The sequence below is a fragment of the Molothrus aeneus genome, chromosome 2 (assembly GCF_037042795.1).
Source record: "Molothrus aeneus isolate 106 chromosome 2, BPBGC_Maene_1.0, whole genome shotgun sequence".
Lineage (NCBI taxonomy): Eukaryota > Metazoa > Chordata > Aves > Passeriformes > Icteridae > Molothrus > Molothrus aeneus.
In genome coordinates this window covers 30,686,412-30,713,868 of record NC_089647.1, presented here as the reverse complement: position 1 = coordinate 30,713,868, position 27,457 = coordinate 30,686,412, and the positions used below count along the sequence as shown (strand labels likewise).

General features: G+C 45.2%; 1 protein-coding gene across 1 annotated transcript; it reads right to left on the bottom strand.

The window, feature by feature from the left end:
• Positions 1-177: 177 nt before the first annotated feature.
• Positions 178-27,374, bottom strand: USP35 (ubiquitin specific peptidase 35). Its single transcript, XM_066570216.1, has 11 exons — positions 27,291-27,374; positions 16,782-17,478; positions 15,480-15,615; positions 11,328-11,457; positions 9,830-9,931; positions 7,814-7,972; positions 6,839-7,032; positions 6,624-6,717; positions 4,934-5,040; positions 2,925-4,140; positions 178-1,752 (listed from the first exon to the last, which is right to left on the bottom strand). The coding sequence occupies exons 2-11, from the start codon at positions 17,461-17,463 to the stop codon at positions 1,582-1,584; spliced, it is 2,991 nt and encodes a 996-aa protein (XP_066426313.1). The 5' UTR covers positions 17,464-17,478; positions 27,291-27,374; the 3' UTR covers positions 178-1,581.
• Positions 27,375-27,457: the final 83 nt, after the last annotated feature.

Below are 27,457 nucleotides of genomic sequence, written 5' to 3'. Positions count from 1 at the left end.
ACACAGCTCTGCACTAAGGTTCCCATTCCACCTCTCTGTCTGATCCCCTCTTCCAAACCACCACTCTGCAGGACTGTCCCCTGTCCTTGAGGATGGATGCCTCAGCTTCCCCATCTCTTTTTTTGACCCATCATCCCAATATGAATGAGTACTGCAATAAGACACTAAGTCTATATGTTGAATTAATTTCCTTTATTTATATATAGGAAAGACAATAAAAGAATATGATAGTCTACACCAGATATTTGACCCCAAGTATTCTCTCTAGCAAACTTTCTGCTCACATTATCCATAGCAATGTCTGTGCTTTGCCATTTCCTCCACAAAAACACAATACTCCTACCCCAATATGCCATGGTCAGGATTAGGCCTTGCACTTAGGACCTAAGGCACAAGACTCTGCCACTTGAGCCAGAGAAATCTCTACTACAGGTGTGAGGGAAGAGCAGGCAGGGGAAAACAGCTGGGGAGGGACATGGGAGGGAGCTGTGGTCCTGTAGATGTGCTGCCTGGGGCTTGAGTTGGCCATCTGCCATCAAAATCTGCCCCTGTTCCATTACTGATTTATATAATACATTGGTTTACACAGTATATACTGATATTGGATTGCTATAACATATCTGGTTGGGCTTACCTTGCAAATCAGCATTTAAAAAAAAATAGATCATGAGTTTAGGGGGGCTCTGTCATCTGCTGCTCAGTTCAGGGTATCCCAAGGGAAAACCCAAATTTTAAAGGGCAGATCCATCCCAGAAAGCCATCAAACGACAGCAGCAGAAAGAGACTAATGGGGTCCTAAGGACACATCTGGAAAAACAGCTGTGTGTCTTGGCCTGCCGTGCACACTAACAGCATCCAGAAGTCATCAGTAATACAATGGGTCTTCACTGAAGCCCAGAAACCTCCAATGCATCAGGTCAGTCTCTCTTGGCTGGAGGGGTTTGTGCCCCTCAGTCTCTTTTGGGTGTCTTGCAATAAACAGAGCAATAAAAAAGCATAAACTCCCTCTGGTTGACCTGACACTGATTGTCTTACAAGCTCACTGCCTCACAGACCAGCACTGCTACATTTTGGCATTTTCCAGACTTTTTTCTACCTTTGGGGTTTTTCATGTGGTTCCCAAACCACATTAAAAAGAAATAATAAAAACTGAGCAGAGGTCACCCCAGAACCAACTCAGTGCCATGGGAAGGGCTGCAGAAAGGGTGTGCATGGGACATCTCCATCCCTGGGGCCCTGCTGGTCTGTCTTCCTCCCCACGCCTGTCCCTGTCACCTCCCCAGGCTGGTGGCATGGCTCACAGCAGGCAAGACATGGCTATGATGAAGCAAAAGGGCACTTCTCCGAGCTGTTGGCAGCTGCTCATTTCTGCGATAGCTTAGGTACATTAAGGCATGAAGACCAACTGCACAGGAAGCGGCGAGACCCTCCAGGCGCCTCCAAATCAGCCCCTGAGACCTTTTCCATTGAAATGTTTCTCAAATCCTCCTCCAAGATGGTCACTGTTATCAGGGTGAGGAAGAGGAGCTTCTGGCTTTGGGCTGGCCCCATGGACACTGCCCATCTGGTTCAAGCTGTTGGCTAAAAGACGAGTCCATGGAAGGAGCCAGATCCACCCCCACCTGCTGCTGGGCTGCAGCCCCCTGAGGAGCTGTCATCATCCTTGTCCCTGTCCAAGTCTCTCCACCACAGCGGGGATTTCGGCAAGGCAGAAATATAGGCGGCTCTGTTCCTCGCTTCTTTTTCCTGCTCCTGGGAGAAGGAAGGGGGGGAAAAAAAAATAGAGCACAAGGATATTAGCAGATAAAAGACTCAAGTGGGGGGATGCTCCCACCATCCCTGAGGAGCCAAGAACCTGTAAGGTATCCCCTGGGAGCTTCCTTCAAATTAAAGTGGGGTGTGATGGCCATGTGCTCTAGAGCTCAGCAGGAGGGATGCAGCACAGCAGCTCTTCAGTGATCAAGCCCAGCCGTCCCGTGTCACCTATGGGAGAGGAGGGACCCCCCCCACCAAATCACCCCACATGCAGGTCATGTCATATGAGACACTGTTGTTTGGAAAGCATTGGGCCCCATCAGCTGAATGAAATCTGTTCTAGTTTGTATTCCCAGCTCACCCATCTGCCCAGGCAAGCTGTGGATCCCTGGAAGTGTTCAAGGCCAGGTTGGATGGGGCTTTGAGCACCCAGGTCTAGTGGAAAGGGTCCTTGCCCGTGGCAGAGGGTTGGAACTGGACGGTCTGTAAGTCCCTTCCAACCCAAACTATTCTATGATTCTCTGATAAGAAGAGAAAAAGGAAAAAAAAAGACTTTGCTTGCAATGGTTCAGGTGAACATCAGAGGTGGTAGGAAGAAACAGCTAGTTACCAGTGAGTGAAGGTGGGAAGGAGAGGAAGGGGTAGAATGAAAGGAACAAGTATTGTACAATGAAGGTGGCGAGGCACAGCACAGGTTTCCCAGAGAGGCAGTAGATGCTCCACCCCTGGGAACATTCAAGGTCAGCCCACATGGTGGGGGCTCTAAGCATCTGAGTTGAAGATGTCCCTGCTCAGTCTGCAGGGGAGGTGGACTAGATAGCCTGTAAAGGTCCCTTCCAATCCAAGCTATTCCATCATCCTCTCTTTCCCAGGCACGTCAAAGAAAATTTTGGGCTAAACTTCCAGGAGCAGACAATAGCAAACCAACCCCAAGCACAGCCACAAGGTGTCTTGTACCAATCTCAGTGCCTAGTTTCATCAGGAACCTATAACCTGGTTATATCTGGGTGCTAAAAATGAAAAGGGATTTGGCTTCAGGGAGTGGGTGGATATCTGCAGAATTTTAACCACAGGACAGGATCTGACTGCTACCTGGATTTGTGGGAACATGGCTCATGAGTCAGACAGCTGCAGGACCGCATCCTGCTGTGCACAGCAGCGGGAGTTACCTGCAAGAAGAGGATGTTATCTTTGGAAATGGCTTCCATCAAGTCCTTGTGGAGGGACGGTTCTCCATGCAGGCGGCCGGCCTCAGCCAGAGCCTCGTGCAGCAGGCAGCTCTGCCGCTCCGGCCGCTGCCGGTAGAAGAGGACATAAGCAGTGTCCTTGGGGAAGAACGAGGTGACGTTGCTGACCGATTCGAAGGAGGAGAAGGAAACTCTGGTGTCATTGAAGAGGTACCACTGGATTTCCAAGTCCAATTGTTTGTCAGAGGCTGGTTTTGGCACCCCATCCCGGGGCTGCCCCTGGGGGACGGTGTCAGTGCACTCCCTGGAGTAGCAGTAGTAGTGGCCACTCTCGGAGGAGATGCCTGAATGCACCACCACGCTGCAGAGGTCATACACGACAGTCATGAAGCCACTCCCTGGGACAGCACCCTCCTTCCCATGCTGGCAAACCTCCTCAGTTTCCTCTGGAGCAACAAGGATGGGTAGCTTGAGCACCACAGGGATGGAGACATTGTCCAAGATCTTCTTTCTCTTCATAGTCCGTGGGTCGAAAGAAAACCGCAGCAGTGTGAGGATGAGGTAGTGTGGACCCTCTGTCAGCTCTGCCACCTTCTCAGCATCCTGCAAGGATGCACATTTCTCACAGTGGTATTTATTCTCTGCTGTCAGTCTCTCCGGGGAAAGAAAATAGTTGATTAAATCTGGGACAGATCTGGAGTCCTTGGGAGCACATGCCTGCTCCCCAAAAGTTGAGAGAGGGTCTTTGGCTGCATCCACCCCAACACCATTGCCACATATAGGATTTGCTGCTTCTCCTTGTTCCTGGGAACATAATGTTTCCACCGACACTGATGGGGCTGCATGGTCACTGGCCATGGGGGCCTTCCTCTGGATCCAGGGAGAGCCCATGAGCTGGCCTGCATTTTCTGGAGGCTCAATGAACTGTGGGCCAATTTCTTCCACTGGTAGAATAGGTGTGCTCCCACACACATTCCTGTCCGATGGAGGAAAAGCCAGGGACAGGTCTGTGAAGACTTCTTCTCGGGAGGAAACATTCAGGCACTTCAAGCAGCGGATCTTTGTCATCATTTTACCCCCAAACATCTTCTCAATCAATGTCTTGTTTAAGTAATGATGCTCCACCGCCTGAGACGTCAAGCTGGATTCCTTGAGTTTCTGGTAGATCCTTTTTCCAGTTTTTTCCTCTTCATGCAATCTTTGGCAGGGGAGAAAAAGGCTGTGTTATGCATGAATACAACACCAAGAGGCAGTCTCTAAAGTAGGGCTCCTGTTCTTCACTGCAAGTAGTTAATCCCAGTTAACCTGCCTGTACCCAGGAGTCTGTGGGAAAAAGGTGGGAAGGAGTCTGACAGGATTTGGGAACCTGAAGTCCTCATGTGCCACTGACCACATACTTCTAGAAGGATCATTGGGACAGCAGAGATTTGCTATTTCTAGGTAAAGGCAAGAATCAACACTTTACAGAATAGTCTGAGTGGCTTGTCAGGTGAACCTCTACGGTTGTTACAATCTTAGATTAGGTATCAGGAAAAATCTCTTCACTGAAAGGGTGAAGGTCAGTCAGACATTGGAACAGACTGACCAAGGAAGTAGTGAAATCACTGTTTCTAGAAGTGTTAAAAATGTGTAGAGGTGGCATTTAGGGACATGATTTAGTGGTGGACTTGTTAATGGTTGGACTCAATGATCATAGGGGTCTTTTCCAACCATAATGACTCTGTAATTCTATGAATTCCTTGTGTCCTCAGAGCAAAGGCAGAAATTTTCAAGTTGAACTAAGTTCTGACCCCTAAAATTGTACAAACAGGGTTTCATTAGAAACAGAATTTCATTTCAGACCAGTCTCACGATCCCAACCCTCCACTCTCCCAACTCCTCTGGGTCCCAGCCACATGCCCTGTTTGCATGTGGGTTAGCACTAAATACTACACTGGGGTTTAGGGATGCTGTTGTCACCAGGCTCCAGGATGATGGTGCTCATCACGTACCGGTCCAGCAAATACTTGAGGTACTCTGAGCAGTCCTGCTGAGCTCCAGGGGTGAACCAGGGTGGCCAGGAGGCAGAGAGGAAGCTCTCAGGGGAGATGGCAGGTCGCTGGCAGCAACACAGAAGACATGCATTTAATCCTAGCAATTTTTCCTCAATTCCCAAAGGGGGATGGAGAGAGGAGAGGAGTGGTTTTTTTAGCTGGTCCACTGGGAGCACAGTGTTCTGTGCCTGATAAGGTCCCTTTTTTCCCCCTACAAAGGCTAATCCCAGTGCACAGGAAGACTTTCTTGGTTTGCTGCAAGTCAGGATGGTAAGGATGAATTTCAGACATTATTTTATGTATACTTCTATAAAATAAACACATGGATATGTGTTTATCATTCAATTTTTAAATGGTTTATTGACCTGATCCAGATAATTCTACTTAATTCAGCCTGAATTTAATTTGCTGCTCCATTTAATTTGATCAGGATCTCTCTCATCAAATCCTTTCATTTAAAAAAAAACAACCAAAAACAAAATAAACAAAAAAAAAAAACCACCAACACCAAACCAAAACAAAAAAAACCCCACTAAACTTGCACCCAACATTCTGATCACTGCAGGCAGGTAATCTGTGTTATCAGATAATGTAATTGCTGTCATTAGGAAGCAGATATTTAATTAATATGGAAAAAGACCCATTTTTAGAAAAAAGGTAACTTCAAGAACAACCCAAAAAAGAAAAATAACCAAAAGGAAATTAACAGGAAACTATAACCATCAGCTACACCACATGCTTCTGTACTTGTTCATCACAGAACACAGTCACCCTAACCTGCCATCAAAACCTAGATTCTACTATTACCCAATATTAAATTTAACAGGATGTCTATATTTCCCTCTCAGGTCATCTGTAGTGATATAATACCACAATGCTACCAGCCAGCTCTGCCAGTCAAGGCTTGGGAAATGAAGAAACCTGGATGACTTGCTTCCCAGCAAGGGAAAATTCACTGCCTTTCCAAAATCTTGTTTTTCTAGGAACATAAAGATATATTTTCAAGAGAAAAATTAGATATGACCTAGCTCTACCTCCAGGAGTCACTCCATTAAATTTCACATTTGTCATGGGAATGTTTACATTTACTTAAGGGTGTTATTTTTATTTTACGTTCTTCACATGCAGAGGATTTAACAATCTGGAATCTAAGGGGATTTTTATAATTTATAATTTTTATAATCCTTTTAACACAACCACTTTTAAAGCAATTTTCACTGATTGCTAGTGCTTTGCTGGGCAGCAGTGGGACAAGCGAGCTGCTCCAGTCTTCTCCCTTGCTGCACAGCAAGAAACAAAGCCTCTGCTTCACACCAACAGGCTTCTCAGCTGACCACAGATGTAAACTATTACCTAATGGACTTCATTGTCAAAAATATTAGCTATGACATCAGCCCAGCCCAAGAAGACCACAAACTAAAGACAGGCAGCCTGGTGTGAACATAGCCCACTTTCATGGGTGATAGGAGTTTCCCTCCACCTCTCCCAAAATTAGCCTCCTTCATATAAACAAAATTTGTCCCATTACAAAAACCCACCAAGATCCACAGCTCCTTATCAGCACGTTGGAGCCAGCAGGAAGCAACTTGGAGACGAGCCTTTCCGCAGCCGACAGTCCAAACAAATAACTAAAACATTAAATAATTACCTGACTGTGCTCCAAAAATGCAAAGAGCCACTGGAGCTTTGTCATCAGGGGCTGGGAGTTGCCCTCAGATAAATTCAGCACTGAATGCCGAAAGCTGTGAAAGAAAAGCAGCAATGCAATCTGTGAGATGGAAAATCAGTGTGGGACGTGCAAGGTTGGAGTGACAAGCAACCCCTGGAGCAGTCTTGAACGGGAGCAAGGGAGGAAAAACTCACTCTGAAGCCATGAAAAGAGACTGTATGATGCTGTTCATGTAGCAAGTGTTTCCCAAGTTAATTAACCCAATCTTTCCTGTCTCTGATTTAGATGCCAGGCGTGGGTAGAAGCAGGCCAGCTCATTCTTCTGGGAGGTCCAAGCATTTTGTCCTAAGAGGTGTTTAATCCGGTCTTCATTTGGAATCGGGAGAGCCTTGGAAAGAGAGATCTGTGTTACAAATCATTATCTGTCCTCACAAGGGGAAGCTGAGGGGCAGGCACCAATCCCTTCTCTCTGGTACTAGTGACAGGGCACAAGAAAATAGCATGAAGCTGTGTCAGGGGAGATTTAGGTTGGATATTAGGAAAAGCGTCCAGCATGGGGTGGCTGGACACTGGAACAGGTTTCCCAGGGAAGTTGTCATGGCACCAAGCCAAGAAGCATCTGGACAATGCTCTCAGGCACCTGGTGTGATTCCTGCCCTGTGCAGGGTCAGGAGTTGAACTCGATGATCCTCGTGGGTCCCTTCCAACTCAGGGTATTCTATGATCCCATGACTGATCATTTCCCATGACGAATTAGTAATGGGCAACTGCAAAACTCCTCTGCTAGAGGCATTCACACAACTAATTTTCCTGCTCTTCACATGAACCTGCCTCCATGCACAGAAGAGTTTACTTGTTTGTATTAGTCCTTTAAAGGCATTTCAGAATAAAGTTATAGCTAAAACCTACAGGCACCTACAGGACTTCTGCAGGCCCCTCATTAGAGAAGTAATTTCCTTCAGCCTGCCTACACAGGGCTCAGACTCAGAATTTTAATCCACTCATCCCCTCTCTTCTACCATCATCTGAGGTGTTGAAGTCAGGACATCCCTACCAGTGAAGGACGGGGTCAGGATATCCCTACCAGACAGTCCCTCTCTTCTAGCTACTGACAGAGATGCCATTTCCATATGGAAAGCAGTAAAATGACTGAGAAGGGCATGACTCACTTTAACTGCTTCTAGGACTGGTTCATAGAGGTCTGGGAATCCTGAGAAGCGGAAGAACATGCAGTGGATGAGCTCAGCCAGCTGCTCCAGGGAGCTGGTTGCAGAATTGGAGTCCTCCTTCTTCAAAGAGGCCACCAGCCTGGGGATGTGAGGGAGTAGCTGGAAAAAAAAAATCACTACCAAAATTACTCCACGTTATTCACAGAATGTTAATACATTTAGGGGAATGAAATTCACCTGCAGGCAGAAAAGACAGTGAACAGGAGTTGACTTCAGGGCCACTCTAGACTTCACCCTTCACCCTTTGAACTCAACAGCAACTCTCTTGTTGATTTTGGCAGCCTTAGAGGGCTTTCTGTTGCATGACACCTGCAGGTTTGTGCTGCTACTTTGCTGAGCTGCAATTGCTATTCTTTAATCTCCCCTAAATCCCATGCCCACGATGGAAAGGACATGCTGACTGCCAAGTGCAGGGATTCAAACCTGCAAGGTAGGTAGGTGGAATTAGCCTAGAAGAAATGTTGTCTGCTGTGCTCTTAATTTTATACTGAATACACTGAACTGGAATTGGTATGGTGGGAAGGGTGGCAACAGGCATATAAGCAGCACATTCTTTATTTTGCTTTCATCTCGAAAACCTAAAAATGCACAAGCAGATGCAAATGCAAATGATCCGTTGCTCACGGGCACCCTCTGCTGACCCTGCAGCTGCACACAGAATTAACAACCGATTTCCAACCCTGCAGATGTGCTATAGTCACCCAGGCACTTACACAACCTCTTTCATATTTATATTTTAAGTTATTTTTAGCCCAGTGTAATCCTGGAGAAAAGTATCAGGACCCCAGTCCAGCCATTTCCAGGTTGTCTTTTCCTCGCTTGGTCTTCTCCTCTTTTTCTTTCCCTTCAAAATGTTGAGATTTTAACTATTTCCCTTCCAACAGAAAAGGTTGTTGGGGAAGAAGATCAATTGCAGCACGTTTTTGTACATCAGAATTTTGCCAAGCTATGATGTGAACAATTCTCAAAACCCTTCCAAAGTGCCAGGGCAAACACAAAAAGACATGGTTTGGCCCTGTTGGGTTTTGGTTTTTTAAATAAAGGAGGAAATTTATGCTTATGGGCTATAGATGGAAACTTCAAGCAAAGAGTAACTCATAGCTTTTGGAGTGTTTCAAAATTTGATGTCCAACTGAAGACAACATGTTGGAATTACTCTATTTTTAGAAACCAAAGAGTTTCTCAAGAAATTCGTGTTCCTTCAAAGTATTTCCAGCTGAGGAATAAAAAAGCATCAGTTGAAAATGTTGGCTAGCTTTGCTTTTTTGTAGCTTTATCTGTTTGTTCTGTGAACTTCAGGTGAAAAGCCAAATATAAGGGCTTTAACCAGAAAGTACAAAATCAAACATTAATAGAAGTAATCTTTCCATCACTGCTTTTATCAGTTCAATCACTACAAGCATGCTTTTGCCTTCAGCCTCACTTTTTAAATTCAGCATTCCAGAGGCAACACCAGCAGGAAATAGAGCTGCGCCTTAATGCCAACAGCAAAACAAACTATAAAATATCACTGTGGAAATGAAAAGTGGATGTTCAAATGTTGCCAAAAGTTGGTTTTGCTTTTAACAGAGAATTTGTGTAGTGAAGTGTTCTGATCCAGTCTTCTGGTCTTGCTGCACTGATGTTGTTCAAACCTTTCAAAGATGACCCATCACCTAAAGAAATGGGTGCCACAGGTTGGTGACAATTTAAAATCACACGTGGGATGGGCCCCACTCAGTCCAACACACAGGAAGGCACCCACTTAGGAAAAGCAAGGCCTGTTTAATAATGTATTCCCTGCCCTCCACAGTGAGGGCCCTCTGAGATGTTCTCAACACAAAGGCCCTACCAAATGCACTCCAAAGCCAGAGTGGCAACATCTGCCACACCTTAGGTGCCCCCCTATTCCTGCTGCCCCACAGCAGGGTTACACTCAGGACAATGGCCTCATCCAAGTGCCAGACTCAGCCTTACCAAGTGAAATGCCTCGTGGGAGTGCTGGAAGCTCAGCAGCATGTACTGCAGGACAGACAAAGCTCCCTCCCTCACAATGGGGTACAGCAGCTTGGAGAAGACCTGGTGGAGGAGAAAAAAAAGCAAATGAGAAGGCAGGATGGCCCTGCAACCAGCAGGAAAAGGGGACAGCAGGAAACAGAGGCACTGGGCATCTACCAGGGCTGCTGGTCTCTTCCTACTCCATGCTGGATGTTGAAGTAAGCAACAGCTCTCCAGAGTCATCTCCTGTCCTGAGTATTGGCTTAGGGCACCCTTAAAAATACTGGGTGGGTTATCCTCACCCTTTCAGCCGTGTGTAATGCCTCTCATGACAGTGCTGCATCTCTATATCTCCTCATGAAAAAACTATGCAAGGACAGCAGAATGCTAGATTTTCTAGAACATGCCTCTTAATTTATTCAAATATTTGGAACTTTATCACTAACCTTTCAGACAAAGAGATAAAAGGCAAGTATCTTTTTCAAAGGCTACATAATTATATTTATTCTACTTTCCAAAAAATACCTGTATACCCTCTACTGTTGCCAGATCATAACTTCTAAGGGTTTCCAAAAATCACATGTTATTTTCTGGGCTGTGTCCCTTTCCTATGTATTAATAATGAAAGGAAAGAAAGAAAAGCCAGAGATGCTTGGCTACTGTCCCACTGCTCAATGCACTTGAGGGATCACAAAGACAAATGCAGTTATTGATAATGTTCCAGTACTGATAATTATAAAATTACAGTATCATTTAGGTGAGAAAATACCTCTAAAATCATTGAGCCCAGCTGTTAACCCAGCACTGCCAAGCCCAGCATTAAGCCATGTCCCTAAGATGTCTTAGTAGCTTCTATGATGACTTCTTCTGGTGGCTCAGCCAGGTGTTATCCCCACTATATGAAGGAGGGAAGAGTAGGACCACAGCATGGAAAAAGTTCTGAAATAGTGACCAGTTTCAGTGCTTGATCACAGTTTTCAGAGAGAGCAAGTACTCACTGTTGAAACAGATGATGGCAATGGCAGCGGGGGCTTTATCTATAATAATAAAAGAACCAAGCCAGGGCACAAGCTTTAGAACTGACCTGTGACTGTGTAGGCTATTAATACACTCACTGATATATATTTTACTGTACCAGCCAGCAATTACCCAGGCATGGTCAAAGGAGAGCATGTCACATTCCCAAAAGTAAATTTTACAAGAACTTCATAGTTTGGGAAGGAAAGTGTTCAACTGGTTTGAAAATCCTTGGCTATTTTATTTCCTTTAAGATATCAGTACCTCTGCAGACCACAACCTGCAGAATCCCAGGTTGTTCTGGAGAACATCATTCCTAGCAGCAAAATCAGTATCCCTTGGGACAGCAAACTCTTTTTTCTCTATACATCTCATCCTGTCATTTGAAAGGCAAGATGATATTTCAGGTGCAAGATGATATTTCTGTGGTTCACATTCACATTTAAAAGAGCCAACTGACCTTTTCTATTTTCGAAAGAGTGACTTCAATCAAGATGCTGAACTTTTTCACTGCAGCCAAACCCTTCAGCAGAGCAATGATCCACTTGTCTATGTTCTTTCCCAGGGGCCAGGACACCCAGTCAATCATCCTGAAACAAAACATAAACTCTTAAATAAATTTAATGCACATATTGTAAAAGTCAAGCTCCACTCTAGGCCAAACCTCCTCCAAACTGGTGTCCAGTCACTGGGATGAGACAGGCTCTGCACAAGGCATTTCATATGTTATTCAAAGCACAAAAAAGCCTGAAGTATAAATACTCCAATGTCACCATCAGATGGTGGTTCTTCAGAGGATCAGGCCCAAGTCCATTGAGTAAAGTGGGGATTTTTTCCAAAAATTTCAGTCTAGTCAAATTCAAGCTTTTAAAACTGGTGCTGTGCTCTACATACTAATCATGTGAGGATTTGATTGAGGTCTCTGCATTGTCACCATTAGAAAACAAATTATACTGGTTTGATCTCTGCATTGTTACTGGCAAGGAAAAAACCTTACCAGTTTCAGATTCACATATTTTAGTTCTCAGTGTGGTGTGGGAAACATTGATTTCCAAAAACATATTTTAAAAAACTCCACTTGGAAACTCTAATAGAAGCCAATTATTCCTGAATGTCACAGGTAAAAAAATTTCATTTCTAGCCATTCAACCAACATGTTGTCATGTTTGTTTGCATTATCACCATTAGAAAACAAATTATACTGGTTTGATCTCTGCATGTTACTGGTAAGGAAAAAACACTGAGATTCATATATTTTAGTTCTCAGTGTGGTGTGGGAAACATTGATTTCCAAAAACATATTAAAAAAACTCCATCTGGAAACTCTAATAGAAGCCAATTATTCCTGAATGTCACAGGTAAAAAATTTCATTTCTAGCCATTCAACCAACATGTTGTCATGGTTCTTCAAGAAATAAGTGCCTTACAGAAGTTTCTTGTAAAACAATAACCTAAGACTAAGTGATTACACATTGTTTCTATTAAAATTTAATGTTAAACAACCAGGAAGCAAGTAAGACTTGGGATCTCCAAGTATCCAACTTTGCTGGTCACTTCAGTACTTTTGATTTGAAGATACCCCAAACCTTCAGGCTACACCTCAGTTCAGCTACCTTTCCCAGTCAGTTCCTTTTACTTATAAATCTGTATCTTATGCAAAATAAAAGAAGGGAAGATAGATAACTAACCACCACAAGGCAAAGAGCCTTGTGAAATTAGTGAAGTTTACAAGGAACTGGAAAAATGAAACTTTAGTCAGTAAAAAAACCTTGAAAAGCAGCATATGTTGGGGTGTTGAAAAATAATAGAAGTCAAGCCAAGGTGGAGAATAAAGCAAATGCCAGAGAAGCTTGCACAGACATTTGGACCAGAGGAGAACAAGGAATGCCATGCAATCACTGTATGTGAAGATGCACAGCTGTCAAGCATCACCAACACAAGAGGAAGATCAAGGAGTCACAAGGAAGACCCTGAGGATTAGAAATGTAGAACTGGAGGGAAATGTATTGATTCAAAAGGCATGCAAGGCACCAGAAATGGAGGCTACAGTAATTCATCTGCCTGAAGACAACAAGGCAGATGCCAGGTGACTACAAGTTCCCAGTGTAACAGCAGCCATGGAAAGGACCATCACCACCTGTGGTGCAGAAAGAAAGGTGTTCTCCATAGCAAAACAATAACCTCAGGGTGTGGTCTGGCTGCCATGGTGAACATGGTGCACAAACACCACCATCTGTGCCCAAGACCAATGAACTGTGTGGAAGAAACTTGTTCAGGTGGTAGGGGAAATGAAGAACACTTCCTGCAAGAAAAGCTTAAAATAACCTGGCTTGTTTAGCACAGCCATGAGAAAAAGCAGAGATGAGAAGGGACTGCTCTTCCTGCACATATTGAAGGAATAAACACCAGGGAGGCAAAAGATATTTCAGCTATTTCTGTTGGCATAAGATCAAATGAACTGTAAGATGGCCAGAAATACACACAGACTGGCTGTTAGAAGAGAGATTTGACCCAGTAAAGCAACCCAGTGGTGGAAGAGCTGTGAGAGAACAGCAGTGGGAATGTAGTCTTGCTTTGAGGAGCAGAGTTGAACATTAATGAAAGGGGTCTGTAATGTCAAAGCTATAAAGCAGGGAGATGGATCCAGAGATTCAAAGGTCTTTTTTCTCCCTATCTTCTTTAAACAAGCCTAAAATAACCTTATTTGATTGAAGCTATACTTTGCTAGCACTGGTAACTAAGTTACAGTGCTGCCCGTGTTGCTACAGTAGGAAGAAATTAAGTTTTAAATTCACATTGCACGATCCACAAGTATTTTAGTAGTGATGACCCTAATTTGACAAAGGAGTCATTGATTTGGTCTGCTAAACTTTTAAAAGCCTAGACCCTGATCTCCAGAGGTTGTGAGTGCCTGCATAGCTGTGAGACAGCAGATGCCTTCTGCATCCAGAGCCGGGCTCTTTGGAACAGATACATCCCCAGGGGGAAAAAAAACCAAACCCAAATCTGTGAATACCTCTGACGTCACAGATGCACAGTAATAGAGTTTATCTAAAAATAGACCAATTCTGTAAAAGAGCTTGTGGTGTGCACTTATGCCAGCAGGTGATAGCCTTGCTTTTTCTACCACCAGTTGTTCTTTACATGCTTGACCAGAAGTTCTACATAAGTCCAGTTTATTCCCCTGCTACTCCCAAACCCAAACTTCAGAAAAAACACTCCTGCATGCAACCAGTTTGTCAGGGATACTAGGCTAAAAGATCTTCAATTTGTACATTTTCCTTTGATTTTCTAGGCATAGAGCACACATATCAAACAGCCTGGGGTCATGCTGCTTTTGGGGCACCCATCTGCCATAAATATGCTGCCAAAACTTCAACATTTATCCTAAGTGATGTTAATTACATTTTCTGGGCTCTTACTAATTATTTACTCCTCCTTCTGCATAACAAAGACTGTTTTAAGGAAGGATGCAGTTTATTTGGCAATCTCTGTATTTAGACACTGGCACTCTAAGAAGATTTGTCTGGAGCTTGTAGCCACAGGTGTCCAGAAAGAGAAAAAGATGGAGAAGAGGGTTAGGAACTGAACTGATAACCTAATATTTTGTCTTGGGTTGCTGGACTCTGGGAAAACCATGATCTTCCCTAGCAGGCCAAAGAGAAGCAACTCTGTTCTGCATACATAAACTTCCCATCAGGAATAACGTGTTTCTGTCATGTAACCGTATTGGGAAGGACACACAAATCCTGTAATAAAAAGAGGAAAAAAGATGCTTCCAGTGAGATCAAGTCAGAGCAGCACCTTTGTGTTAAGTGGACACACCACTGCATGTGAATATCATCTGTTTAAATGGAGACCTCTAAGGGAAGTATGGGTTAAAGACAGAATCATGGAATAATTTAGGCTGAAAAATATCCTTAAGATCATTGAAAATACACCTAAGTAAGTGCAGAGCCAGGCACTAGAGCACAGAAGAGCTGTAGGACTTGGACATAAGAGTGCAAAGAAAATCTGGTGATGCCAAAGAGGGCACTGGTGCTGCAAAGACCAGGTCTGACATATCAGGTAGCCTTTCACCCACTACTCTTCATCATGCTTTGACTAGGTCTCCATTGACTTTGTCTGTCCAGCTGCAGCACATCCACCTGACAAAGGCCAAGGCGGGACCTGGAAACAGCTGGGCATACCTCCCTCACATAAATCTTTAGCTGTGACTGGTGGCTTAAGAAGATATTCTTCTGAAGGGAGACAGAGATCATAATGAAATCATGAAAATGAGATTTTGGGGAAGAAAAAGGCCTCAATAGCTTCAGGAAAAAAAAAATCAAACCTCTTCAACATAGCCTATATTGGACATCCGATAATGCAATTATTTATAAGAAAATAAACTAAATTAACCCCAACAAATATAATAATAGTCATAATCATAATAAAAACCACTCTTTTTTCTAGTTCTCTCGGGCCTCAGGGCTAGAAGAAATAATACAGAAGTTTTCCTTTTCCCTACACTCTCCTCACCAGGCAGCATCCGCCAAACTGCTTGGGCTAAAACCACACAGAGCATTTCTCCAAACGGAGTTAAAGCTTTCACTCCCACAGCCTCTCCTACCTGCCAATGGCCATCATCATTTGCACATCAGTGATGCTGTCATCATTGGTGAGGTTTCTTATGACGCCATCCATGAGCTCCAGAGGGACAAACTGAACCACGCTGGCCAAGGCATTGGAGGGCGCTTCCTGTTCCTCTGCAAGACACCCAGAGGGATCACCCCCAGCAGTTAAGATGTTAGTTGACAGGAAAAACAGGCACACTAGGTCATTTCTTGTCCTAAAAACCAAATAATTTCTGCCCACAAAAAATAGAATCACAGAATTGTTTAGATTGGAAAAGCTTTCAAAGATCCAGTCCAACCCTTAACCCAGCACTGCCAAGTCCACCACTAAACCACATCCCCATATGCCACATCCACACATCATGGAGCAGATACTGAGCTGCTGCCAATGAGCAGTGTAGAGTCTACCATTGGCTGTGCTAGGAGGATAATTCCCCAGATCCCAGTGCAACACATAATGAAACTGGATCTTGGCAGATGGCTGCTCCCTGAAGCCATATGTAGCCCCAAGGGAGGAAGAGATTACAGGCACATGTTTGGCCCCACTCAGGTACCAAATTTCCACTGCTTGCTCTCTTTTTACTAAATACTGCAAATAATTGCAAAAGGATGCAACTGCAATTTTGCCTGCCTGGAAATGGGCCTCCTTCCAATGGATGAGGCTGTCAAACTGAAAAACCCATCTCCTGTTGTCTTAGGAATAGCTATAGCAGGAGTTCACCAGCCTTTCATAGCACTGGTACCTCCCAAAAACCTTCTGAAACCCTCCACAATAACCTAAAAGCCTCAGAAGTTGAATAAATATTGCCTGTCTCACCCTAAGGTGCAACCGCCCTTCAGACAGTCAGTAGGGCTTCATACCTCTAGGTCAGTAAGAAATAACTGCTTGGCTTTATCCCTAGTCTCTGGTAGGGAGCAGGCTTTGAGGCACTACCAAGTCAGCCAAAAGAGAGTGGCATTTCTAAAAGCTCTCAAGTTCCACTCTAACAAGCTGCAGATAAGATACTTTCCCTTAAGCCCAGCTGATGTTGGAAAGTGCTGAACACAAACTTGTGCTGCAAATGCTTCCATCCTGTTAGCAGCTCCCATCTGCAGCCTCTCTCTGGTTTCAGGGTGATATTGTCTTCCCAGCTCAGAGCCCTGGTAACTTTAAGAGATGCTTGTCTGTTATATTTAAACTGTGGCGGCATTTCTGTAGTGGATGAAAACTCTGCAAGATGCCAAACTAATTGAGTTTGACTTCATCAGAGCCAACATTTACATTCCCAGCCCTTTTTAAATTATTCTTTTTAAATTACCTGTTGAAGAAATGATAGTGAACAGTTCTTTCAAAGAGGGCAGGATGGCTGAGGTCTGTGTCCTCCAGATCCTCTGCAGCAGACCACTCACTTTGTTCACCTGCTCCAAAAACTCCATGATCTCCTCTTCCCCCTCGGAGACACACTGGAACTGCCCGATGCACCGGATCAGCTGCTGACAGAACAGGAGCTGGTGTTTTCCTGTGGGAATGCACTGAGGATGCTGCGTTAAGAGTTTGCTGATCTTCGCACACTGCTTGGGGCTGGGCCTCTCGCAGACTTTCCGGAGCACCTCGATCCTCAATAAACTGAAGATGCTGTTTGCTGATGGGCTTTCCAGGACAAACTGCAGTCCTAACTGGATATAATCAAGGACATAATGGCTTCTCTTTCCCAGAGGTCCATAGCCTTCCTGGAGGAGACTCAGCAGGAAGCGGACATTGAAGAACTCCTCAAATTCTTCTGGGTGATAGTGGCCATAGACCTCCAAAACCTCTTTCCCAATCTCTCTTTTATACTTGGTGTCCCCAGTGAGATAAAGCTTGGTGGATAGCTCCAGCATGGACCAGCACTGCTCGCTGTCCATGGGCTGCTTCGCCGCCTCAATGACGCGCCTCACGAGCCCTTGCTTCACATTGTTGGGGTAAGAGGACATCACTACAGCTTCCAGTATCTTATCCATCTCTGCTCCCTGGTCCTAAAAGAGAGGGACAGAGCAGCAGGTTAGTTCAAGGAGGGTCTGCTGAGCTTTTAAGCCCAGGCTGGGGCAAGGGAGATCAAAAAAGCAGAGCTATCTGGAACCACTTTGAGGAGGGTAATTCTTGTGGCTTTTTCATATAGCATTCAAAAAGGTTTCCATTCGTGATGTTTGACTGAGACTCAAGACCCCAAATGGAATGAATACACAAAAATACAGAACTTCTTCTGATTAATCACAGATTTTTGCCTTGCAAACAACCAAGTACACATCCACAGAAGGCACAAGTGGGAATTAAGGGAGCCAAAGTCTTACAGTCGTGTCTGCTGGCTCAGGTGTCCTCAAGAGGCAGAGATGGTCCCGATGATTGTCTTCACATTCAGGGAAGGAGAGAAAAGCCCTGGGAAGCAGAGGTGGGATTGCAGCCTCTCTGTGCAATGGGAGGGGTGTTTGTTTAACATTTACACCGTGCTGCCAGCCACTCCATCTGAGTGGTGCAGTCTTGGCTGCTCCCCAGAGACCTGCCGCATTTGTATGCGGGACCAAAGCAAGCGGGGAGAGAAACTGCAGAGTCAGGCAAAGTTTCCCATTTGTCACAGCCTGAATTCACCAGCAATAAAGCATTAGAGAACAGTTTTTAAAACACAAGGAATTCCCAAGGGAAAGTTCAGAATAACATTTATAACCAGCTGTTGGATGCACTACTGCATAAAAGAAACAAAAACCAACAAAAACCAACAAAAACCAAACCATTATAGAGTGATAAAATTAGACAGTCAGGATTTCTTATAATGTATTACAGGGACTAAAAAGGCTCATCCACAACAGGTCCCCCCAGCACAATGCACTGCACAAATACACATTTGGAGAAAGTCCCTTCCTGCCTATAGCCTAAAATGAGCCACACTCATGATTCAACCAGAATAATAATCCCCACCTTTCTGTTCCTCAGCTCCCTAATCTGTGAAATGAGAACAACATGCACCAGTTCCTAGTGGGGCTAGTAGAAAGATCCTTCATTAGCACTTTGGAAGCATTTGAAGTTTTTCATGTGGACGGGGTTACGAAGAATACATATGCAGATGACATGTACCCCAAGTATGGTTTTCACAGATGACAGCCAGAAGAGACCTCAGCAGATGCCATCCAAGGACCATGCCATCCCTGGAGAAAGCCTCTATCTGAGCCAGAGAGTGTCTTTTCTCCTGTAGACAGCTGCTTGAGGGTGGAGAAGTAAAACCATGCCAGACACAAACATCAAGCTCTGACTCACAGCTAATTGGCTGGGAAGCCTTCCCACTTCACCAAATATCACCTCTTCCCATCATTGCTTGCCCACAATCTCCCAAGATGACAAAAAAACATTACTGATAAATATATACACATATATAAATATATATATATAGCCACCTCCAATCCAGCGATGACCACAGGCTACATTGCAATGCCTCTCCAAGAACCACTTTGCCCTTTCTGGCCCCTGCCTGCTGACTCATACATTCCTCTGCTCATGTGCTGGATTTATTTTTTCTCCCATCAAGCACTATTGCTGCCTTCCCTGCAACAAGCTATGGCAGAGCTAATGCTCTCCATCACACTGTTTTCCCAGGATAGAATATATAAGCAGGACTCCTGAGGGACCAGCCTGCATTAAACCAGTGGGAAATGAGGACAAGGTAAAAGGAGAAGACAAAATCCCAGAGATAATGTCTTTTCACCTCAACAGAAAGTACCACAGTGTCAGCAAAGGCTAAAAGTCAACCTGGAGAGCAGATGGGGCTTGCAGACAGTCCAAAATCAGGAGGAGCATTTGTCCTTGCTGCAGCTCAGTGGCTGCCTTGGCCAAACACAAACTGGCACACACCTGCAGTCAGGTTGGTAGCCCTTTCACCTCCCCTCTGCAGGTTCCCAGCCTGATCCCAGACACCCCAGTCATCTGGCATATAGATAAAGGGCCAGGAGGAGATAGGAGGATATACAGTGCTCATTGGTTATGTCTCACTATTACTTCCCTGGAGCAATCCATGCTGAGCCAGGCACAGTGATTTGGAAACACCACATGTTGCAGTGCGATTTCCTATTTTACCTATCCCAACCTCCTCAGGTGTGCCAACCTTTCCCCCTCTCCCTTTTGCCCTCCTGCCTAAGAGCTGTCCATCAATCTTAACATTCCAACAGGGCGTCGTGTGGTTGGCAGATGCCCCTCAGGTCTGGGCCTATTGGCTTGTCCAAGTGTCTGTATCCCTCCTCACACCTGGCTGGCCCTCACCTGTCCCTCCCCTCCCCCTGTCCCCGGGGCTTCAAAGGACACGAGACCATGCGGCTGGGGTGTCTGTCTGGGAGCTGTTACCATGTTCAGAGGCCTACCATGCTGCAATAAAACTCTGGATTTAAGCTCTACGGCAGAACCCGCTTCTTTTTACTGTCGCCTGAACCTTTTCCACCAAAGGTAAACTGAGTTCCTACTTTGCCTGGATTTGTTCTGAGTGCCCAGCTGCAGCATCCAGCCGGCCAAAGGTATCTCTGCAGTGAAAACACCACAGCTGCAGCCTTTGGTCCAGCAGCGAGGCCAGACGAAGCCAGGCACGTCCCACCCGGAAACATTCAGGGTCTAATATTTAATAACCACACAGGCAGGATGGTCAAAAAATGGCTACAGTTCTTTTAGACCTAGCCCCACAAATCACCACAGTCCCCTGGTGTATGTGGTGTTGGGTGCTCTCGCTGTCCTTCTCAGATATGATGGCTGCCCACCACTGTCCCCACTATGATTGTGCTTTTAGCTACTTTAGCATTGCCAAACTTCACCAGGTTTTCGATGCAAAGAGTCTAATTTCATCTGAATTTTGAGATAAACTTGCATCTCCTAAAAGGGCGTGATTCTTCCTCAGGCTGATCACAGAAAGGGACAGGAGGATGGGCTTCCTCAGTGTTGCTGCCTGGAGTGCATCTGGGTCACAACTGACATTGTGTAGTAGGACACGGCTGAAACAAAGTCTCTTCACAGTCAATAGGCAAACAAGTCCCAAAGGATCATCTTCCTCAGCAGGAAACATCATAATAACTTATATGGACATAAGGACCTTGAAGACACGCAGAGAGAACCACCTGAGTTGACCTTGTGGTGAAGGATCCATGTCCTCCTCACCAGTGAAGGGCTTTGCAGGACAAAGCTGGGCTTTAGGTAATATAGTCCCACCTGCACCTCTCCAACCACCCTGTGGCAGCGGGAGGGGACAGACAAGCCCGCTGCTCTGCTGTGTATCAGGGTAGACCTAACTGCTCCCTGGGTGTGGGCCAGACAAGGCCAGGATGGAGGATGCTAACCAGGCCATATATTACAAATCTGAGAACTACATTAAAGCAACATTTAAGTGGCTTTTTAATATGCAATAATAAATATTATAGTCTTAAAACTACACTAAAAAAGCATTCAAACTAAAAGATCATTCACATGTCAAAGGCTAGGAATTAAGATGGCTAATTCAAAACAAGCACAGTTCCAGATGCTTTCAGATATTTTTTTAAGCAGCTAATATTAACTTTTTCCCCCCCAAGACCTCTGTGGAAAGTGAGTCAGGGTTTGCAGTGGAGCAGTAAAGTGATTTGGAGTGTTGTCTGTAAGATCACTGTCTCATTTGTTGTAGAAATTGGAAGTGTGTCATAAATAACCCAGGGAACTGCAGGAGAGGGAAGGACGGTTCCCTGTTGTGCAGCTGAATGCTACCTTGGAGATCTGGTCCCTGGTTCTCCTCTGTTTAATACTGAAATAAAGAGATGAAATATTCAGACAATCAGGCTTCTATAATGAGTGTTCCTGAAGTAGAACAACCTTTTGCACTTCTTCCTCACCAGCATTAACAACACACTGAAGAGCTGGGAGGATTGGCTCATTCCTGCTTATGAACAGAACTGAGCTCCTGAAACACACAAGGATGAAATAGAAGGTCAAAGAGTTGATTATTAAACTGAAGAGTCACATTGAGGTTCCCATCTCTTTTGTAGCTCACATAAAACATAGAGTACACAATATGAATTTTGGAGGGAAAAAGAAAACATCCCAGGAAATGGCAAAACTGTTCTGCTACCCCAGTGAATGACTGGCAGGAATAACACATGCAAAATCACAGAATGAGGAGAAAAAGAACCTTGGGAGGTCTCTAGCCCAAACCCTGCCCAGCTGAAATCAACTCCAGCTGCTCAGGGACTTATCCATTAAGGTCTAGAAAATATTCCAGGATGGAAATCATACAACAACCCTGGGCAACCTGCTCCTGTTCTAATTATGTCATAGTGGGAAGGTTTATCCTATTTGCAGTTGGAAGCTCTTGTTTCAATTTATGTCTGTTTTTTCCCATTCACCTGCCTTGTACTTCTGGATTCATCTCCTCAATAACCTCCTTGTAGGCACTGGGAGCTGTTATCTGTCAATGCCCAGCCTTCAACAGTTCAAGGGGTTAGTCCATCCCAGTTGAGCCCATCCCCAGCGTCCACCCCAAAATACTTTGCATTTGTCCTTGTTGAATTCCATGAGGTTCACATCAGCCACAGCATGTCCTGGCCCTCCTGTTTGGCAGCCCTGTCCCCAAGAGTATAGACTACTCTTCAACTCTGGCCTCACTCACAAATTTGATAAAATTAATTTCATCTCCTCTTCCACATCATTCATAAAAAATATGTAAAAGGCAAGGTCCTAGGATAGTTCCAGCCTGCTTCCTACCCAATTAACAGTACATACATCTGTCTTTGATATAAGGATGGTGCAGGGCATCATCTCAAAATCCTTACTGACATCAAAGATGCTTGCTGACCACAAGATGTCTCCCTGCAAGGACAGACACCCAAGCACGCTCTAGAAACCAGAGAGGGAAAAGGAACTTAAGCAAAGAGCAGCATTGGCCAACTTAGTGTCACTCTCCAAACTGAGTAAACTGCAAAAAAACCCCAAAACCCAGTCACGGGATGAAAAATCACCTTTGGCTTTGCTTGTGTCTAGTTTTCATACTCTGTATACTTTTGAGCTGTACTTATAGTTCTCTTCTGCCCATTCTTTTTCTTTAATTAGGATTCATTTCAATTGAATTCTATCCAATTACTTCTAAATCAATTCATTCCTTTATCCCTGCCAGCAGCAGATTTCCAGTAAAGTCTACTTAGCACTTTTTCAGAATGTGGTACCAGTTCCCACACCCTAGGTCTTAACAAAGCTCTGAAAACATAGATGCAAAATGTACCTTACCTTTAGGGAACCTTAGTAATAAATTCAGCACATTTCCTACAATGGCATCATAGACACTTTGATAAATACCACTAAAGAAGGAAAAATAATTCCCACCATCCAAACATAGAGTGATACATAAAGTGGTTTGCCTCTGACTTACAAAGAAGAAAAATATCTACTCCCCTGAACTCCCTGGAGGTCGGGAAGTACAGAAATGAGACTCACCTTTTATTGTCCTTAACTCCTGCCGAAATGGTTTCTTTTATGTCAGCCAAGACATCACTGCTATTCCTGCTGCATCCTCCAGGCAGCCAGGCAATTAGGGCTCAATCCTGCAGCATGCTGAGCTGCTGCAGGATAAAAGGGAGCTCACATAGTGCCTTGATATCCACTATCAAATAGGCACAAAAAATACTCTGCTCTCTAAAATTTCAACAAAATTTGCCATGACTTGGTATACAACTTCCTACAAGGACCAGCCCTGTTGTCACCTCTCTGGGTCTGTTTTCCAGAAATATCGAAGCAATTGTGTAGTAACAACTTGTTTGTTTTTTTTTTTTTTTTTCAGGGAACAAATGTCCAATGAATTCATAGGCAAAGGGCTTTTTTTTTTGTTCAAAGTACATTGCTGTTCATCCAGCTAAGAAGGGGAAACCACAGCCTGCATATCATTACCACATCTAATAGATACTCATGTTATTGTAGCAATATGAAAACTAAGGCACATCTAGACCATAGAATCATAGAATGGTTGGAAGGGACTTAAAAACTATCTAGACCAAAGCATTTGCACAAGGAGATGGAATAGGCTGTGACAGAGCCAGCAGCCAAGCCTCTCCAGACCTGCAAATACATTAATAGTGATGCTCCACTGTCCTTTGCTTTCAGCTGCTGAGTTGAACCCCATAAAGTGGCGTGGCAGAGCAGAGCACCAGGGTAATTTTTATGAGATCTAAGCAGAAAGTCAGAACTAATAACTGCAGAAAAATCCCATTAAATAGTCCTTTAGAAAAAGAAGTGAGATTCTACCCATTTGCAGTCATAACAGGGAAGAATTGCCAGCACAGAAGACTGGCTGAATTTTTTGCATATGATTATAATCTGCCTTTTTAAATTCACCTTTGCTTTTCAAGGAGATCACATATTCCTTGCTTCCTGTCCCAGACTGTTTTCCAGTGGCAGATTGCATTCATGTTGTGTCTCCTACTCACTAGAGTTAATTACTTTTGGCTGACAAGGCTCTTCATACTTTTCTTTCCTCGGAATCAGAGCTGCCCTTTAGTACAGCACCAATGGAGATTGTCCTTCACCTCAGGCAGCAGATTTGGGACAGGACACTGCCCTGCACCACAGGCAGTAGCAGATTTGGAGCAGGAGGCTGTCCCTACACTCTGCAGGACAGTAGCTTTCAGTTCTCTCCAGAGAGTGAAGGTTTATTTAAGGCATTGTCACCCAACTGGACTGCTGGCATTTTGCACAGCTTTGCATGGAGGAGCTCCACCTTGAGAACAATGAGTTCCTCTCTTGTGGCCAGGCTCTTTTAAAGGTCTCAAAAACATAGCCAACCAGAAGATACCTATTTGCAATCAGCCTAAATTTATCATATAGTACTCCCTACCTTTTTAAAAATTTGTTGATACTTTAGATCCACAGATCACTGCGGACCCTTTTCCTTTTTTCTACAGTACCATGTATTTCATGGTTCTTTTTTTCCTCTAAAACATCATAAATATGTTTGACCACATCATACAATTCTATCAGCTCTCTCCAAGTGACAACAGTGCTGGGCAGGCTGGCCTATCTCAACCCATCTATCTTACCTACCCTACCCTGCTCTCTTATTTCTGCAGTGCTTCTTCTTTAATCCCTTTGGTGCACACAGATCCCTGAGTTTCTTCTCTTGCTCTGTTTTTTGCTGTTAGGCACTCAGTCACCAAATTAAAAAAAAGGTTTTGGCTGGATGTCAAAGCAATCAGTGCACCACCAAATAAAGCCTATGGCTCCAACATTTTATCCTCTCTTTCTGCAGACTGCTCCTCCCAGCTCCATTCCTCCCCTTCAGTCAACAACCACAAACACACATCTCTAGTACCTACTGGTATCCTTTTCTAATAAAGCATCTCAAAACCATCACTAGCTTATTATCAACCATACTGGTACAGATACAGAAAGCAAAACACAAGGAATTAAGTTACTCTCTGCCTTGAAAACCAGCAGGAGAGAAAGGGTCGTGAGGCAAGGCTTGCTCAAACCACCAGACCAGCAGTGACAAACCACTGGTTCTGTGGGTAAACCCAGCACCAACTCCACACAAAAATAACCTACTACAGCTGCTTTTGATCTCTCTGAATTTATTTGGCATTGGATGCCCAAAAGCTCTGTTCTGCCTGCAATAGGTAAGTTTTTCCCAGTTTTCCTCCTCACATCGTCCAGTTGAAGGTATCTTCCTTTTCTTTCCCCAAACGACTTCTGCTTTCCTGCTTAGCTACAGCTCTCAGTCTGGGCTGTGACACCCTACTTCCATAAGGCTTTATGCTGGGAGTGCCCAGATCTGGGATGCACTGACCTTCAGGCCAAGGTCCTCTCTATCAATGTCCCTGGAGATTGTAAATACATCTACTCCGGAAAGCTGGCTGTTTTCCTGAAGGTATTTATAGCACTAAAATCACTCTTCTTTCTTCAGGTTTCTGTCTGCTTTTGTCTCCGTATAGAAATTAAAACCCTAGATATAACCCAAGGAAAAACCACGTCCTGTTCACCAAAGCATACCAGACTGAGGGCGGATACTGCCAACGCTGCCTGGGATTCATCAGACACTGATTCACGGTTTGGAGACAGAGATCTCCAATTTTTGGTGGTGCCTTCAGGAAAGAAAAAATGGGGTATATTTGAGACCTCAGTTTCCCTCCAGCCCCCAATATATTTGGCTTTGCATCTGCCAATTCAGAAAGCAGGAATGCAACATGAGACCATGACAAACTTTATGGACTCTATCACAAAGGTGCCCAAAGCATTTTGAGACCCCTTCTCAGGTGAAAGCTCAGTTGCATCCTTTTAGTCTAGGTAGGGCATGCCATTGAAATTTCCCTGCCACCAGATGAAGCATGGCCTAGTTGAGCTCCCAAAGTGCTGTGAAAACATCATAGCAGTGCAAATATTCCAACGTCTGCTTTTATTCTTCAGTAATACCTGCAAAGTCCAAGCTGGAGCAGATCTAACCTGAAATTGGATTGGGTCTCAGCTAATCTGAATTTGACCCTCACTTTTTGAGTCTTTGGCTCCCTATCACATGGGAACATCCCAAGGCGTCTCTCCCCAGGTCAGCTTCCCTGGGGAAAACCTGAATCTGTCTTGGCTACTTTGTTATAACAAGAGGCTGCCTTGTAAACAGGTTTGCAAAGCCCTGCAGGCAGTGGGGGAATGCACACACCCCCACTTTCCAATGTTGCTCCTGTATTTCTCCCTCCAAGCATTCACCTTGATTCCCAAAAAGTCAAATGCTCAAGCTCCCCTTCCTCCACCATTCCCTTCTGCACCCTGACCACAGAGCATACCTCTGTCCAAGCATCTCTCTGGGAATCCCAAAACCCAGCCCTTTCTCCCAAACTCCTCCCTACAAGAATCCCTCTCCTGAGCATCCTTCCTGCATCTCAGCCTTTTCAGTAGTTCTCACCCCAACCATCTCTCCTGGACCTCATTCCAAGCCCTCTGCTACATCGCAACCCCAGAGCATCCCTCTGAGTATCCCTCCCAAGCACCCCTACCCTTTATCCTGAGTATCCCTCCCTCGGACCATCCCAGTTCCTGAGAATGCCAACTCTATCCTGACCCTCGAACAGCCCTTACTTCCAGCTCCTTCCTGCATCCTGACCCCTGAAAAACCTTCTGTATCACTACTGCCAAGCATTCTTGCCTTTGAGCATCCTTCCTGCAACACTTTCCACCAGCACCCTCCCTGCACTGCTTCCCTTGAGCAGCCTATCTCATCCCTCACCCAGAGCATCCCTCATTCTGTGCATCCCTCCAGCATCCCAACGCCCCAAGCATCCCTTTCCCTGACTACCCGTCCTTCATCTCTTCCCCTGAGCACCCTTCCTATACACTTCTCACTGAGTATTCCTCCTGAATCCCTCACCCTGAGCATTCATCACCCCAAGCACTCCTCCTGTACCTCTTACCCCGAACACTTCTGTATCCCTCACCCCGAGTATCCCTCCAGGACTCCTTTTCTCAACTACTCCTTCTGCATCCCTTCTCCTGAGCATCCCTCCTACACCCTTCACCCCGAGTATCCCTCCTGAATCCCTCACCCCAAGCACACCTCCCGTACCTCTCACCGGAGTATCCCTCTTGCATCCCTTACCCCGAGCGTTCCTCCTGCATCTCTCAGGCCGAGCATCCCTCCTGCACCTCTTTCCCCGACTACTCCTCCTGCATCCTTTTCCCTGAGCATCCCTCCTACATCCCAAGCCCAGACCTCCGCTACTGCACCGCTTCCCCAGCATTCGATCCCCCCCCCCTTCCCTGCGATCACCAAAACCCCTGATCGCCCCGCTCCTGCACCCCTTTCCCTTCCGCCCGCCCGCGTTACCTCCGGCCGGGGCCGGGATGCGGCGTGGCCGGCTGCGAGCCGCAGTCCCGGGGCAGCACTGGGCAGGGCCGAGGGCGGCGGCGAAACTACATCTCCCAGCGGGCCGGGCCGAGCCGTGCCGGGCCGTGCCGGGAGCGCCGCGCCCCCCGCTTCCTCCGCCTCCCTCC

Excerpts from the sequence above, each read along its gene's own strand:
- USP35 (XM_066570216.1), bottom strand. The coding sequence starts at position 17,463 with ATGGATAAGATACTGGAAGCTGTAGTGATGTCCTCTTACCCCAACAAT. Across the intron at positions 9,932-11,327 it reads CTCTTTCGAAAATAGAAAAG|GTCTTCTCCAAGCTGCTGTA; the intron begins GTCAGTTGGCTC and ends CTCCTCCACCAG. Across the intron at positions 1,753-2,924 it reads ATAACATCCTCTTCTTGCAG|GAGCAGGAAAAAGAAGCGAG; the intron begins GTAACTCCCGCT and ends TCCTTCTCCCAG.